General features: G+C 37.4%; 1 protein-coding gene across 3 annotated transcripts in view; it reads right to left on the bottom strand.

Annotated features, from left to right (window-relative positions):
* Positions 1-404: 404 nt before the first annotated feature.
* Positions 405-16,218, bottom strand: part of LRP2 (LDL receptor related protein 2) — a 135,440-nt gene continuing 119,626 nt past the window's right edge. The window contains exons 68-79 of one of the 3 annotated variants that reach the window (XM_076342668.1): positions 15,764-15,892; positions 14,767-14,987; positions 14,155-14,334; positions 13,300-13,419; positions 10,890-10,980; positions 10,220-10,287; positions 9,944-10,064; positions 7,324-7,453; positions 4,580-4,699; positions 4,377-4,484; positions 3,026-3,097; positions 405-1,942 (exon numbers count right to left, since the gene is read on the bottom strand). In XM_076342668.1, coding sequence (XP_076198783.1) covers positions 1,781-1,942; positions 3,026-3,097; positions 4,377-4,484; positions 4,580-4,699; positions 7,324-7,453; positions 9,944-10,064; positions 10,220-10,287; positions 10,890-10,980; positions 13,300-13,419; positions 14,155-14,334; positions 14,767-14,987; positions 15,764-15,892 — 1,522 coding nt within the window. In that variant the 3' untranslated portion in view covers positions 405-1,780. The remainder of the gene's footprint in view (positions 1,943-3,025; positions 3,098-4,376; positions 4,485-4,579; positions 4,700-7,323; positions 7,454-9,943; positions 10,065-10,219; positions 10,288-10,889; positions 10,981-13,299; positions 13,420-14,154; positions 14,335-14,766; positions 14,988-15,763; positions 15,893-16,218) is intronic. The other 2 variants (XM_076342670.1, XM_076342669.1) reach the window with 2 other exon arrangements.

Below are 16,218 nucleotides of genomic sequence, written 5' to 3'. Positions count from 1 at the left end.
AAGAACAGCAACCTGTCTTTCAAAGAAATCCTTTCTCATAGCCTTACAGATATGTATGCTGTGTCCCAGATTCCAAGGAATTTTCTGCATTAAAGCACTCAGATATGAAAGTTAATTGAACTAAGGTTTTAATCGCTTATGTCCATACCACCTTGATAGTCAGTCTCTTACAATCAATAATAAGAGTTTTCTGTTTCAAGGACCAGTTTATTTAATGCGTGTAATGGGGCAGTTTTCACACTTACAGTGATATGATGTCAGTGATGTTATATCAAGAACTTAGACAGTTGTGTGAAGCAGTAAGCACTATTCTTATTTGACTTTATCTAAAGCACTGTTGTTTTCATCTCAGAGTACGCTGAAGTCTCCACAACTGAAAAAAGTACATAGAGCCTTGACACAAATTATGGAATAAAGATGTGATAAAATAATACATTTATTAGATTTATTCAGCAGCATCATTTTCCAGTTGTCTTTTCTAATCAAAGTACATTACAAAGTAATTATAAGCATTCTAATTAGAAATAGTATATATTTTGAGAACTCAGATATAAAACAATCAAATAGCAGAAGTCTCAATGATTATAACTTTAGGAATCTTTAAATTATGTGAGTAGCTAGCCAGGAATGCTGAATAACATGTTCCTGCAGTGATATTCAGAGTTTCCTCAAACGGTTCATGTTGTGGAAACTACCTTGGCTAATTAATAGAAAAGCTAATAAGATGTACAGTATATTCTGATGGAAGGTTATAGAAATAATCAGATAACTACAAAGAGTGCATTAGTAGAAATTGTTTCCCTTTCTATTAATGTCCAACCTCAGGAAATAAATAGTCAATAAAATTAAATTTTCACATTAAAAAACCTGAATAATTTCTTAAATGAACCAATATCTTTCGTGCTTTGCTGTTTGGAAATAAGCTGTTACAGAAATCTAGCTACTTCATTTAATAGTACAAATTACTTCCAGAGACTCCAGCCAAGAACAGAGCTATTCCATTGATGAGCAGAGAAAAATCTCATTAAATTAAGTACTTGTGGCACTAAAATCTAAATATATCAGATCTTTTTATGAACACTATTAATGGAATGGTGTTAATTGGAACCTAGAGGAAAAGTATGTGTCTTATGGATTGAGAGGAAATTACTTTATCTCAGGCAGTTAAAATATTCTAAGAACAACATTTTGCACAGGTAACTATTCAGCATAATGATCCTGCATTGACTCTTCCATCTTTTGTTTAACACAAGATAAACAGACACACCCATTTTTACATACAGTAGTATATAAAATAGGTGGTAAAGATGCCCAGAGCACCAGTAGAACTTTTAAAAGGTGCTGTTATAAATATATACTCTAAAGATCCTGTAAGTCAGTAATGTTCCTGTATTCGCCTTGTTTGGTTCTTTTTTAGTTTAAGCATTTATATAATGACTTTATCCCTAAAGATAAGACCAATTCCATACAGATTTCTACTAGCAACATCACCGAACAAGATAATCTTTCAAAAATTTACAAATGTACAATATATTTATAACATTACTTTCAGACAGCTTCAGTGCAAAGATATACATATAGTACATCATGACAATTGTTCATAAAAATAGAAATTGGCATTTGTCAAAAAACAAGGCATAGTTTCAACATACATCTCCAGCCATTGGCTAAGAGATGTACATATTTTTATAAAGCATTTGAATGTGAACCTTACTCTTCTGTTTATAAAAAATATATGTGCAAATGGATGTGTCTAATTTTCCCTAAATCAGTTACCTAGTTATACCACAGAGTCCTCTTTAACAAGATTGGCGGTGTCTTTAAATGTATCCTCTGTTGCTGTATAAGCTAATGGTTGGTCTCTCTTCAGAGTAATCTTGGGAGGCAGTGAAGGAGAAGAAGTAGGGACATTTTCTGTGTCCTGTTGCTGTTCCTTTTCCATCTGAAACAATAATCATAAAATCCAAGTTTACATTCTAATGTACAAAACATTCAACCTTAACTTTCAGAAATGTTAAATAAATATCCAAGTATTTTGCTAAAGTCAAGTGTCACAGTATAAATTATTTCTGCAAATCACCGCCTGTAACAAAATTAAATGCTAATTTCACCTCAAATGGTACAGCTGTGTAAATACGCTACTACAAACTTAGTCCACACACTGGGACTTCTATTTTAACACTTAATGTCAGGAGTAGCTTGATATGTGTATATGCACATACATCAATGTAGATGACATTGGCACTACTACTGTTTGTAGTTACATTCATTAGTGTTGGGGAAATGAATCCCTGGCTTCCTGAACTCTCTCACCTTGTTCGAGCATTAGAAACCTAAATTCTTCACAAAAGGCAGCTAGTTTTAGTCACGTGACTGTGGGACTGAGGTTCTTAGGACATCTGGAAATTTTAAACTGTAAGATGAAAAGGGCTGGAATTACTGGCTCAAGTCAGCAGAACTCCAAACCTTCATATCCAAGCCAGGGGAGAATTCCTCCAGCACACATACCACCCGCTGCCACACCGTCTTAAAGAACTGCCTCATCCAACTGTATGGATGAAAAAAATAGGGCTGGTATAGAAACAGGGCTGCAGTACGCAGAGCTGTTGAATTCTTGTGCAGTGCTGAAGCCAGGACTGAGAGGGCAGAAATGGACATTTCACTCCTAGTGCAGTACAATAGCCTCCCACTTGTGCTGTGTCCCTGAGCTGTACCAGAATGCACCAGCAAGCTGAAATCAGCACCTGAGATCCCAGAGCAGGAGCGGGCTGCAGTGCTTGGGCTGGGGAAGCAGAGATGTGGGCAATGCAGCTGTGCGGCCTGAGCTGGATGCCTGCACCTCATTCTGCACAAGACTCTACAACTTTTCTCAAAGCTACTTCAGTCCTACCTTGACCTGGGCTGGAATTTCTGTGCTGCTTCACTTAGCAGCAGAATCTACCCATAATCTTTATCCTATGAAAGCAAGAACAAATTCCAGCAGTACATTAGCTGAAAAATAGAATCATACAATATTAAGCAATACCTCCGCATATATTGGGTTTTCAAAATTAGTGTTTTGTTTCATTTTTCTCTTGAAGAATCTCCACTTTGATTCCTGAAACATAAAAATTATTAGAACTTTACACATTTTTCTCACAACTTCTCTGGAAACTGACATCACTGTTGTTGGATTCCACTTGCACTGACTGCTAACTCAGTGATTTCAGCTGGATGTTCTTACATTGCCATGTTGTAATTCTAAGCATGGGACCCAACTTTCTTTTCTGCTAGACAACCAGTTATGGTTATTTTACCTAAAGCACTATTCACAAGGCTACGCCAGAAGGCAATAAAAGCGACTAAATTAATTCATGGAAGCCTATCATTCCAGACAAATAGGTCAAAGGGGAAAAAAATGGTCTTGAAAACAACACAAGAGAAATTACTGAGGGACATGAAACTACAACAGGTTGACAGAGCTGTCATTTCAAAGCTCTTCAGAGGTGCTTTTTAGTGCATAATGTGTGAAAATAGTCCTGTAAACAAGCCACCATCGGTTCATTCAGATGGATTTTAAAACATAAAAATTTGTCTTCCACGAATCATAAATAATCGAGATGAGGCAATACTTTGATCTTGATTGTTAAAATGTCCTGCAAGAACACATAGAACAAAATGACCTTGCTAGCACTTTTAAATATGGATAAAATTACAAGTAAATGTGAAAAAAAATCATGACAGTACACTGACTAAATATCTTATTTCAATTTTCTGTACCAAGAAAAACTAGGTTTTCAATGTTTTAAACCAAAATGTAATTTTTCTTGGGTTTTCTTTTCATATTTTGGGGAGTAGGGGGTGGGAGGGGGTGGGAGGAAGAGAAAAAGAACACACTCCGCTGCTTCAAGCAAGGTATAATTCATTAGGGGTTTACAAATAATTGTTAGAAGTCCGAAGTAAAGCCTTAGTTATAATCATGTCTGCTGGGGAGCAGTGACAATTTACAGCAGTTACATTACAATTTTCAGACTAGTATCTGCCCTCAAAATGAAGCACAACAAACAGTGAAAGAAAACACTCTGTTCCAATCTGTTCACTTCAAAATAACTGGGTGGGCCAGGAGGAAGGCGGAGTTTAACCCAAATAGATCCTTACTGTGTGCCCTGGGCAATTCTGTGCTTGTGCTGCTTTTCTCCTATCAAACTGTTCCTGACCAGCTCTTGTAAATCTTGTAAATATGGTCCAGTTAGTTGGACTTGATGCAGATTGTGTGCCAACCCCATGGCATTATTTAAAGAGAATTGAAACTATATTGCAGCTTCCCTAACAATTCAATTGCCCTGATTTGAAGCACGAAACAAACAAGGCAGCCTTAGAGCATTTCTGTGTTGTACCTGAGGTGCATCTGTACTCTGAGGGGGTTCCTCCGGACTAGCAGATACCACAGAGGCGTACACAGGATTTTCAAAATTTTCATTTTCCTCACTACCAGCTGCTGCTACCTGTAGGAGAAGAAGGAAAATCAACAGTCTTCAAAGAAGAAAAGAAGGTCATAAAGGAAAATGAAAGATTAAAGTCAAGTCTAAGTTTCTCTTACATGTGTTGGCCGAACAACTGTAACTGCACTGGTTGTGCTGGCTCCACCATCTCTGGTTGCATACATTGGATTTTCAAATGTGATCGGCTGCTTCCCTGACTCCACTGCAAAGTTTTCATTCTATGAAGGAAAAAACCGCAACTGCAGTGCAATAAACACATCCATATTCCTAGGAATTAATTTATAGTCTAATTCTTCATCTCAGGGAGCAATGCATGTTTACTTTCACATAGGCTTAGACAAAATCTAGCATCTGTTAAAAGCATACTGTTAGTTTACCATCCGTTATTTTACTCCCTGACTTAGTAGCCTGGACATTGATTGTTCCAATATTACCCCACTTCCTAGCTGGACAAAAAAACCCCCACATTTCAATAATTGACTCCAAGTATTTTATGATGAGGAAAAATGACTCTCACAAAATCACATCTTCAACAGGGAAGAGATATCAAAGGAAGCATAATCCCAAAATAAATATTTCATGTTAGAGACTTCAGAATGACATACAAATTAATAAGCACTATCTGAAATATAAAAGAATGGGATTCATTCATTTTGTCCCAGCATTGAGATTGCTATATTTTTTGAGACAAAGCAGTAAGTGCATCCCTTCAGTTATAACATATGAGTTATGTCAGAAATAAAATGTTTCACAGTTTTTAGCATGTCTTTTATTATGAATCAATACTTTGCCCATGCATGAAGACCAGTGTGTGGGTAGCAGCTACTTCACACATATTGTGCCAAACCCTGAGCTGCAGCTACGGTGCTCGCAGCAGGTGGGCAAAGGTGCCAAGTTAAGTATTTCTTAAGAAAATATTTAGTGCCACATAAGGATAGCCACCTATCCAAATATATCCACCTAATATATCCAAAGATATCCACCTAACCAAAGACTAGCTTAGCTAGTCAGCTAAGCATCAAGTAGAAGGGTAATGAAAGCAAAACCCCACCCAGACTCACTTGTCCTGCTCCTTGTCACAGCCCCATCACAGAAAGAGTGAGGAATAACACGGGAATAGTACATCAGCCAGTTCTTTAAACCTGCCTCTTTTCTACAAACCACTGCTTCATGCCATAAGGATTCACGCTTTGTGCTATCAGAGCATAGCTCTTTACCACACAGTGAACTCTTGTCGGCTCCCTCAAATTAGCTTAGCTTGGCTAAGAACAGCCACACTGAAAAATATCCTTCTAAGATCTACTCACACATACGTGATGTTAAAATTTTAGGAGGCACATCCCACAGTTCTTAGCTGCTGTAAACCAAACCCTTTGAATTCTTTCCCAGTGAACTATACAATTTTTTGTTTATTCTCTGAATACATAGGGAGAATTAACACCAAGTAAGTAGAAATAGCCTGTATCTAGACCTGTTATTAGCAATGTAAAAACTGCATCAGTTGAACTTCAGTATGTCAGTATTAGGCCAGAAAATGGAAGGTACCATAAAGTTTTTAATGCATGAAAAAGATTTGAGGTCATATTCAAGCCTAAAGCTATTTTCCCAGTATTTACTGAAATGTTCATACGGTTGTTTCATTACACAAGCTGCCTAGTTTTAACAAAGAGTGTGTTTCTTCATCTAGAAAAAAGTCATATATTATGAGCTTATCTTCACTAGCTGTTTCATTTCATATTAATTTACTGTCAGTTAAGTCTGTAATTTATCTTTAAAAGTTTAGGGATTTTCCAGCGTAGACTTTGCAGCAAGTGCTTATTATTTGAACATACCTGTGATCTGTTTCCTATAAGTAAAAATCTTTTGTACATTGTACTTCTTCCGGCAAACCGGGGAATATATTTTTTCCATGGAAAAACTATACAGTATAGGAAACACAAGGATGTGCTATTTCTCAGATGTGCATAACAAAACATGGATGAAGTAGATTTACACTTTATGATGTCCCCAAAACTATTAACCATGATTTGTTTAAACTTGCTAAAATAAGAAACTGTCCACTTTATAATTTGTTGTGCAAAGTAGTGTACCATAGAATCATTAAGGTTGGAAAAGACCTCTAAGATCATCGAGTCCAACCATCAACCCAACACCACCATGCCCACTAAACCATGTCCCTGAGCACCTCTTCTACATGTCTTTTAAATACGTCCAGGGATGGTGACTCAACCACTTCCCTGGGCAGCCTGTTCCAATGTTTAACCACTCTTTCAGTAAAGAAATTTTTCCTCACGTCCAATCTAAACCTCCCCTGGCGCAACTTGAGGCCATTTCCGCTCGTCCTATCGCTTGTTACTTGGGAGAAGAGACCGACACCCACCTCGCTACAACCTCCTGTCAGGTAGTTGTATCCTGTGGTTAGGCCTGAGTTTTACCTCTGAAGTTTCTAACATACAGTTTGGATTTGAAAACCACACATTTTAACCTGTTCTATGGAACACAAAGGCCCTCAAAAAATTCCTTGTAACAATATTTTCATTTGCCTATTCATTCCCCATATATTCCATGAATATGCTGAAATAGGAAAGGGAGTAATTGACTTAATTTCTACCATATAAATCTTGAGAAAAGTCACATTATTTTGAAGAACAGCCTGCATTTGTCCTTGCCTTCAATTTACAAAAATCTATATTTCAGGAAATTATCAATCAATGTTCACTTCTTTTTCTAGAACACATTTATCATCTCACTATCTTTTTTACATAAAAGACTTCCCTCTATCAGCTAAAAATGACATTAAAAGAACACAGTTTAAAAAAATTATTTCAGAACTAAATCTTACCAATTGCATTGCTCTGTCTATAGCAGAGTCTCCTCCAAAGCCAGAGACTCCTATGTCCATACTCACATCTGCTCCAGATCGGAAAGTTACCCCATTGCCATTTTCAGTAGATTTTACAAGACTGCTTAAACTACAAGGGGGAAAAAAAAAAAAAAAAAAAGAACAGATTATACAGAAAGAGAGTTTATAAAACAGATTCTTCTAGTTGTTATTCTAAGCATAAATATCACTTGGAATTTTTGCTGGCTATAAGCAAGCCAGTGAGGGCACCAGAAGTAGTATTCCTGCATTAGTTTAACAGGTTTTTAACCTAAGTTAGCCCATTCAGAATGATCTCAACTATCTTTATGTGTGCTCATGTAGACATCAAATGAACTCAATGAATTATAATTCCCCCAAATTTACCCACATTTTGACTACTCTTACTTCAGCATTGATTTACAGACAAATGCATGAATCCACTCATTCAAATTCACTGAAACTCAGTTAAAAAAAAAGTGCAGCTGAAATGGCATACAAATTTGTGGATATAATTCCAACAACACCTGTACTAAAGATGTTTATGTATGCAAATCATGAAGATACCTACAGGATAAGAGAAGGCTTCGGGGAGACCTTCTTGCAGCCTATCAGTACTTAAAGGGGACTTATAAAACAGATGGCGGCAGACTTTTTAGCAGGGCCTGTTGTGACAGGGCAAGGGGGAATGGCTTTAAACTAAAGGGGGGTAGATTTAGACTAGATAGAAGGAAGAAATTTTTTACGCTGAGGGTGGTGAAACACTGGCACATGTTGCCCAGAGAGGTGGTGGATGCCCCATCCCTGGAAACATTCAAGGTCAGGTTGGACAGGGCTCTGAGCAACCTGATTTAGTTGAAGATGTCCTGGCCCATGGCAGGGGAGTTGTACTAGATGACCTTTAAAGGTCCCTTCCAACCCAAACTATTCTATGATTCTATACTCTTTTCATATAAGCAACTGTTCAATCTGCCTATAGATTTACGGTAACCACAACTGCACATTAGATTTGCATGAGAAATATTGGAAATGGGCTGAAAGAACACTGTCAGGCTCAAAATAATAGGAGCAGTGAAAGATAGTAGTGAGTAGCCAAATACAGGACCTTCAGCACAGAACTCTGAGCATGCAACTCCCCAAAAATATGCAACTACAAATCCACTGCAGAGTTAACCTTTGAGTTCATTTTGTCAAATTTGCCGAACTTGAAGGAAGACAGAAGCATTGAAATAATCTTTCCATTTGTGTGTCCTCACTGGAGCTGGCTTGTGCTAAAACTCTTGCCTACAGCTGGTGCGTTGTGCACACACTTTACCAGTTGGCCCCGTAGGCATCAGCTGATTCAATTTAAAAAAACATAAATCTTAGCTGTGATTCATGTACATGAACAAGTCCCATGTTAAGGGTAACAGCTAAGCTATAGCTTGAGTTAACTCTGCAGTAAAGGTATGAGTTAACAGTTAAAAGAGTGACTGAGCAATGACAGCACTAAGGCATATTCATAGCAGAAATGAAAACTGTGAATCAAGCCTCACAGACAAAAACTGACATCTCCATTTCACACGGCCTTATAATTTATATGAGAAGTATTGTTGAACAGTAAAGTTTGAGTCAGTGCTTTAAAATTTCTACTTGTTCACTATCTGATGATGCAGAAAATTTCCATTCAAGAAAGCAAGACACATGGAATTTCAGTGAGCAGCTTGGAGATCTCTTACAAACTCTTTGATCTGCACAAAAATTTTGTCCCTATAAGTCATAAATAAATTTAATTAGTTCAGTGTAATCCTCTAGTGAGGAAGCAGTTATAGCTACATCCACATTACTGATTACAATGATTTAATTACACTGATTTAAGAGCTACTACTGTGAAATTGGTGCAAAGACTATGGAGATCCAGCTTTATGCCTTTAAAAACACATAATTTGCTTAAAGCTAAAAAAAAAATTTGAAGTATCATGTTCTGACATCTTTTTTTAAAAAATTAATTTAAAATCATTACAAATATTTTTTCTTCACCTTCCTTTGATTTAAAACATCAAATATTTTTGAATGATATTTCACAAAGCTGGTTTTCACTGGACAGTATGACTGTCAGGAGAGCAGGAACCTACAAAAAGCCCAGATTTCTCAGGCACTGGAAACAGATAGAAGTTCACTACACATACCCCATATCACTTTTAAATAGATGAATACAGTGTTGCAGATGAGATCAGCCTTTCAATGTTAAAAATATTTCTTTGCCAGAATCATGTTCTGACAAAGTTTTGTAAAAAATTAAAACATATGTAACTATGGTCTTTTGTATCTTTTTGAACCGAATATCCAGTTCCAGATCTGGTAAACAGTCTTCTATATTGCTCATTATTTAAAAGCTAATTTAGAATGTAGAAGAGTTTTACAACAGTCCTTTGTTACAAAATAATGATCACCTATAATATTGCTTGGAATCAAAAATCCACTGGAATTGCTGCAACACTGCACTTCCCATATTCCAACAGAATGGGCACGCGGCAAACAACCTGGATTTTTCAGAAATATTTAGGAACAAACACACATTTTCAGTGCACAGATTCCAGCTATGAAGGCCTTCAAAACATACCTTGGTAGTTTGGGAAGTGCTGGTAAAAGGGAGCCTGTTCGTCTGTAGTTAAAGAAGCCTCCAACCACTAACACTCCAATTATTATGATTAGTATGACCGTCAGCAACACTGCTACTGCTGCTATCAAAGATAGAAGAACAAGCGAACATTCAAGCAAGCACAGTTCAGTGTAAAAAAGGAGCCCAGAGAATTATAAGCTTGACCCTGAACAAGTGTCATAGTATTATACATTCTTTAGCTCAAAGTATCAAGTGTAATATATACTTGAAGCTTACTTGTTCCAGGAGGCACTCCCTTTGACAATCCTATTTCACAATAATTCCCAGTGTAGCCGTAAGAACACCTGTAAATGTAAGCAGGACAGCTGACTGAATGGCTTTTATTAAGTCTAGGATCTCAGCTTTATTATTATATTCTGTAATGTTTATCTACATGCTATAAATTTTAACTCCATGCTCAGTAATTATGTATTTCACTGACTGTAAATATAGTATGTCTGCTACCTTCATAGAATTGAAAGTGGAAATAAAAAGTGCTGAGTCAGAAAATTAGTCACTGAAGTCAAAAGATTTGGTTTCAGCAGAGCATTGGTGGCACCTACTGGCTGTTCCAAGCTACATTTACTGAGCATTACTTCTCCATTGTTACAATTTTTTGGTATAGTCTTTTACTAGAATCTTCAGATTTTTGCCTTTTTTGCCTTTCTGGGTTTTTTGGTTTTTGTTTGTTTGGGGTTTTTTTTTTCCCAAACTGATGCATTTACATTGCTTATTTGCTGATATTTTTATGCGTATATGTGTTTTTCTGTGATTGTTACAAACATGCTACTGCAGACATATGACATCTTCTGAAGCATTTCCAACACATTTCAGAGAGTTTAATTGTCTTGTGATACTTAATCAGCACAACCTGACCCAGGACTATCCTAACAACATACTGACTTACTTGCATTTTGGAAGACCACTTTCATCTATATAGCATGTTCCTCCATACATGCACCTGCATGCTGGTGGCATTGTGGGAGGGGATTCAATAGCTGCAAAATTTGAAAGCCATATATGTGTTATCAGGACATCTTCAACAAAAGAAATACTACCATAGAGCATTTTATTTATCTCTACTGAACTTGCGTATGCAAACTCACAGGCTACTTTTCAGAAGCTTTGCTTTTAATAGCACATGCATTTGTTGCTCTTATATTTCTTTTTCTGCCAAATTAGCTTATTTTAATTGAAGTAAAACCTGTTCTCGGAAAATAATGACTTATTCAGTAAAAGTAGGCACAGACAACTCAAGAGCCGTATGTCCCATCACCTTCTTTTGCCGGTGCAATGCAGCCCACCACCACCCTTCAAAGCTCTCCATTCAGAAAGCAGCAATACTTAATCTCCTTTGCCCAGACTCTTCCATCCAACCAGCCTGAAGCTGCACAGAGAGGGCCAGGCTGTGATGCATTTACTTATGAAGAAAAGCAGTGGATGGAAATGCACGTACAAGAGGGCCCTCTAAACTCTCATACATCCTGACAGTGAGAACGAGAGAGAATCCCAAAGTTCTCAGAGTTTCTGTCAGTACAGAGCACAGCCTGATAGCTTGGCACCAGGTAGCACAGAAGCCTGTTCTTCATCATGCCAGTGTCTCAGCTGCACTCCAGGAGCCCTGAGGTGCCCACGTGGCAGTGCTGCCTGAGCTGGCCCACACATAGAGCTACAAAGGTTCCGATGTTATTCTAATGCTGAGTCAAGTGAAAAAAAAGTGAAATTTCTTGAAGTTGTACTAGCCTTCAGTAAGAGCTCAGGATATGCTGTCAGAAAAGTGTAGTTCACATAGGAAAAGCTCTGGATCTCAGACATCATTATAGGCTATAAATTAAGGATGGACTCTGACAGTCTGTTTTACACTGTTAGATCATAATACTTTTGTCATAAAATTTTTATCAGCCAGAGGTAGAGGAAGTCTGTTGCTACAATTTTCCTTACAGGTAGAACTCCCTTCAAGTAAATGGGATACCAAAAGGGGAAATGCAGAGGTCTTACAGGCTGTGTTTCTCAGTAGCTGCAATATCGGGGAAGGACCAAATAAACCAAATGTATATACAAAAGCTATGTTTGGTCAGTATGCCAATTATGGCAGGCACAGTTCACTGGCTAAAAAATTTGTCAAGATTAAAAAGATTTAAAAATTAAAGTCAAGATAAAAACTGAAGTTCAAAAATGGAGACAGTACTGTATATCCTATTTGCTGTCTCCTCCTTTTCCTCAAAATAAGGTCAAGCACAGTTTTCTTAATTCCTGGACATTTTATGTAAATCAGTTTCCGCAAAGAATAACAAATGCAGTGTCCTCAGAGCAATAAACAGCAAATAGCAAATGCAATCAACAGTGTTATTGATCCCTAATTTAAATATGTATTGCACACTTCCATTCACTATTACAGCATATTACTAACTCCTCTTTCTGCAGCTCACACCATGTGGCAATAGGAAAGAGCACTAACAATGATTAAGAAAATGTAATTTAGAGGTAAGGCAGTGTAAAAAAATATGACATTTTCTCTTTTAATGCAAAAAGAAGAGAATTCAGAGAAGATTAACCATAGAAAAGATGCCAGACATAATGTTAGAAAGCATAATTTATTAAGAGATATGTTGCAAGGACAAGTACAAGGACATCTGGCTACCACCCACATCACTGTAAGCTAAGAATGCAGACTCTCAGCTAGAGAAATAGAAATCCTGCAGTGGTATGCTCTTTCTTCTCAGGAAAGGCTGAGCAATTCTATTTTATTGGCGCTCCTGGAAGCACTGTGGGGGCTCTGCTGCAATGCAACAACCAAACACTAAGTTCTAGTGCTTAAAAGGCTTTCCAGCATGTGATAATTATCTAGAAGTTATCTCTGCTTACACTGTGAGTTCTGTAAGCTTTGTTTCAAATTTCTATAGTATTCTATTATACTGATCAAACAATACCTTGTACAGAATTGTAAACATAATTGTAAACCGTAATCTGTCAGAAATTCTCTAAGCTCTGAAATCAATGCATTTGAAAAAAAGAAAAGAAAATATTTTGGAATTTCAAAACAAAAATCAGAAATTGTGACCAATTTTGCAGCTGGGTCTGGACTGGTTGGAATGATATATCCATATCCATTTTACAAATGACATGCAAAGAGATTAAATGAAATGCACAAGGTGACCACAAATCAGTGATGGCTGAGAATAAAAGCCAGATGTTCTGACTTACCAACATCTATTATATCAGCTAACTCATTCCTCCATATTTCTAATTCAGTAATGCATTTGCATTCCTAAAGAAAAGCTTCCTTTGCTTTCATTTTCAGTTTGACATTATTCTACCTGCATCACACTCTGTGCTGCTGCCTTCTATGAATTGAGTCCCTTGAGGACAAGTGCAGGTGTACCCTCCTGGTCTCAGCAAGCAGAGGTGGCTGCAGACATCTTTACAAGGATTAGGCACTGAAAAAATAAAGTGATAAAGACAGCTGAAGAAGCAATGCGGCATATTCCTGAGGTAAGACAGGGCAATTCCCTAGTCAGTAGTGTGTATCATCAGTATCACACACCAAAAATCTAAACAAGTCTAGATCCATTTTTTAAAACAACTGATGCTCAAATACCACATTTATATCAAAATCTTCTCTCTGCCTTTTCTTATATTCTTAAGGGAGAGACTATGGCTGTTGGGAGCCAGCATAGCACCAAGAAGAAACAGAACGTTTCCAAGTAACACGGAGCTTTCTGATTCTGAAAGCTAAAACACCTTTAAAGAGGGGTATGCTGGATGTTGCTCTGGACATCCTCCCCTGTGATTACTGTGGAGATGTCATAGCTGAAATATCCCCCTTGGAGGCAGTATTAAATGGCCAGCACTTTGTATGTTACCAGGATAAATTCATATCATGACTGCCACCTCTATGACAACTCCATGATGGAGGGGAAGAAGAGAAAGGATAGGGGCATAACTTAGAACTAAGAGACTCTAAAGAGCAGTGTGTGGTATTCCACTGTTGATTTTACTTTGGGTATGCAGAAAATACTTGCCAGCCTCTGTTCCATTTTTAGGTTTCCAGAAGTGAATGTTATCACATACTGATAGACACATTATCAGAAGATTACTAAGCTCTTTGAAAACATCAATACCAACTTTGATCTCATAGCAAGGAATGGCTCACCAGGATGCTGATAACCTACCTGACTGATTGTATCTGTGCTGGTGATAGACACGCACTTGAGTAAGCCACGGATTTACGGTCAGCACTTTCACTTTTTCTCCACTTCCAAATTTATCTTTCTTCCAGACTTCTCCTCGTTCTTTAGCTATCCAATATAAATGGCCTTCAAAGACATCAAGGCTGTATGGACTGCCTACTTCTCAAAGGAACCAAACAATAGACTGTCAGCAAGCAAATCTCTAGCAGAGGCGGTAAAACTGCTGTTCTTCTTCAGCTTAAATATATCATCTAATCCTTTCATTTTAAGACATGTGCAGTTATATATATACATCCTCATGTGCCTGACCACTTCATGCCACTGTACCTGCAGACTGCTTAATAATATACGTAAAAAAAGCAGGAATCCAACTTTCCACACTGTCCCCTATTTGGGTCATGTAAATTACCCTTAGGGAATCTAGTTACCAGGCATCATGAGCTCTGAACCTGGTGTGCCATTTATCCCTGTATAAAGGAGGAGAAAAGACTTATTCTTTGAAAAGCTCCTGAATCTAGCCTCACTTGTGAAGCCCAAGTGCTTGTTAGTATACATCTTGGTTACTATTATATTAATTGCATAATAAGGTCTTACCTCCATGTAATACTACGGTTCTGTCTGTTCCATCAGGTCTCATGGATTCAATAATATTTTCTTTAGAATCACTCCAATAGACCCTATCATTGTTCAAATAATCAATAGAAAGACCTGTTGGCCAGCCAAGGTCTTCAGAGACCAGAGTTTGTCTTTGTTGTCCATCCATCCAGGCACATTCAATCTTTGGCTGCCTTCCCCAGTCAGTCCAATACATAAGCCTGAAAGGATAGAACCAGAATTTAATATAGTTCGGAATTTGGTCACCATGATTGTCCTTTGGAGTTTCATGGAAAAGGTCAGTTGTGGAACATAAAGCTGTTCAGCAACCTATGTTTTGCAGATGTGATCAGGAAAGTCACAGAGAGTTCACTAAAGAAGCTTGTTTTGAGTACAGAAGATAAATACCAAAAGAAGAATGTTTGCATCTTGTGTCCTGATTTGGAGAGAGAGTGGTTTTAATGACAGTTTCTCATTCTCAGTGGAAGAAAAATGACTGTGAACACTGAACATCCATCAGTTACAATAAAGCTGCAAAGACCAGGTGACTTCAGGGAGTGGTGCTGCTTTACTCCAGCTGAGAGAAGCATATATCGTGATATCTGGTGATCCATCATGTAATATAAGCAAGCACAGCTGTTGAATGTAGCAGTGCATTTACATTGCTTTCCACTGTGAAGGAGGCAATGTCTGTATTGCTTGGAGCTGGTAAAGAGACATTCCCATCAATTTAACTATTTCAGCAGTAACAGAGAAATTCAGTGGGCATAAAATAGAAAAGAGATTTTTATATGACCTACCTGGTGTTGTCACCACCACAAGCACCCATATGAAATTTAATCCTAAAATACTTTCCCATGTACACAAATTTCCTAACATTAGTAATGGAAAAATCCAGAAAGCATTCCCTTAGTCTTTCCTGTAAAGTTTACCATTGTGGGTTTTTTTGGTATTGGATAGCATTGAATATAATTCTGGCAAGTCCTGTAGTACTTACCCACGTTTTGGATTGACAGCAATAGCTGCTGGTTGATCCAGTAGAGAAAAGACAAGCCATTTTCTGTACCGTCCATCTAATTTTGCTACTTCTATGCGATTAGTCCCTGCATCAGTCCAGTAAAGATGTCTGAATTACATAAAACACAAAACATTCCAAAAGTGAATAGTTTATACTTGGGAGAGGAATAAAAAAAAAAATCTTTTTAAGAAGAAAAGCTGTATCAAACCCAAACAAAATTAATATAATGAAGCTGCATTGATTACATCTGAACTTTTTCAGTCTGGAACATACAGACCCTAAATATAGGTGAGTTTAGCAAACGTGATCTATCGGCTCACCAGTTTTTTCCTCTGACAAAGTTTCTGCAGCTGCATCTGTTCCTTGTCAAATAATCTTCATTAAAAGGCTACTGAGAACTTTCATTGTTACTTTTAAGCACCAGAGGTGGCTAA

The sequence above is a fragment of the Aptenodytes patagonicus genome, chromosome 6 (assembly GCF_965638725.1).
Source record: "Aptenodytes patagonicus chromosome 6, bAptPat1.pri.cur, whole genome shotgun sequence".
NCBI lineage: Eukaryota > Metazoa > Chordata > Aves > Sphenisciformes > Spheniscidae > Aptenodytes > Aptenodytes patagonicus.
Note: the sequence above shows the minus strand (reverse complement) of the source record. Positions and strands in the feature narration are given on the sequence as shown.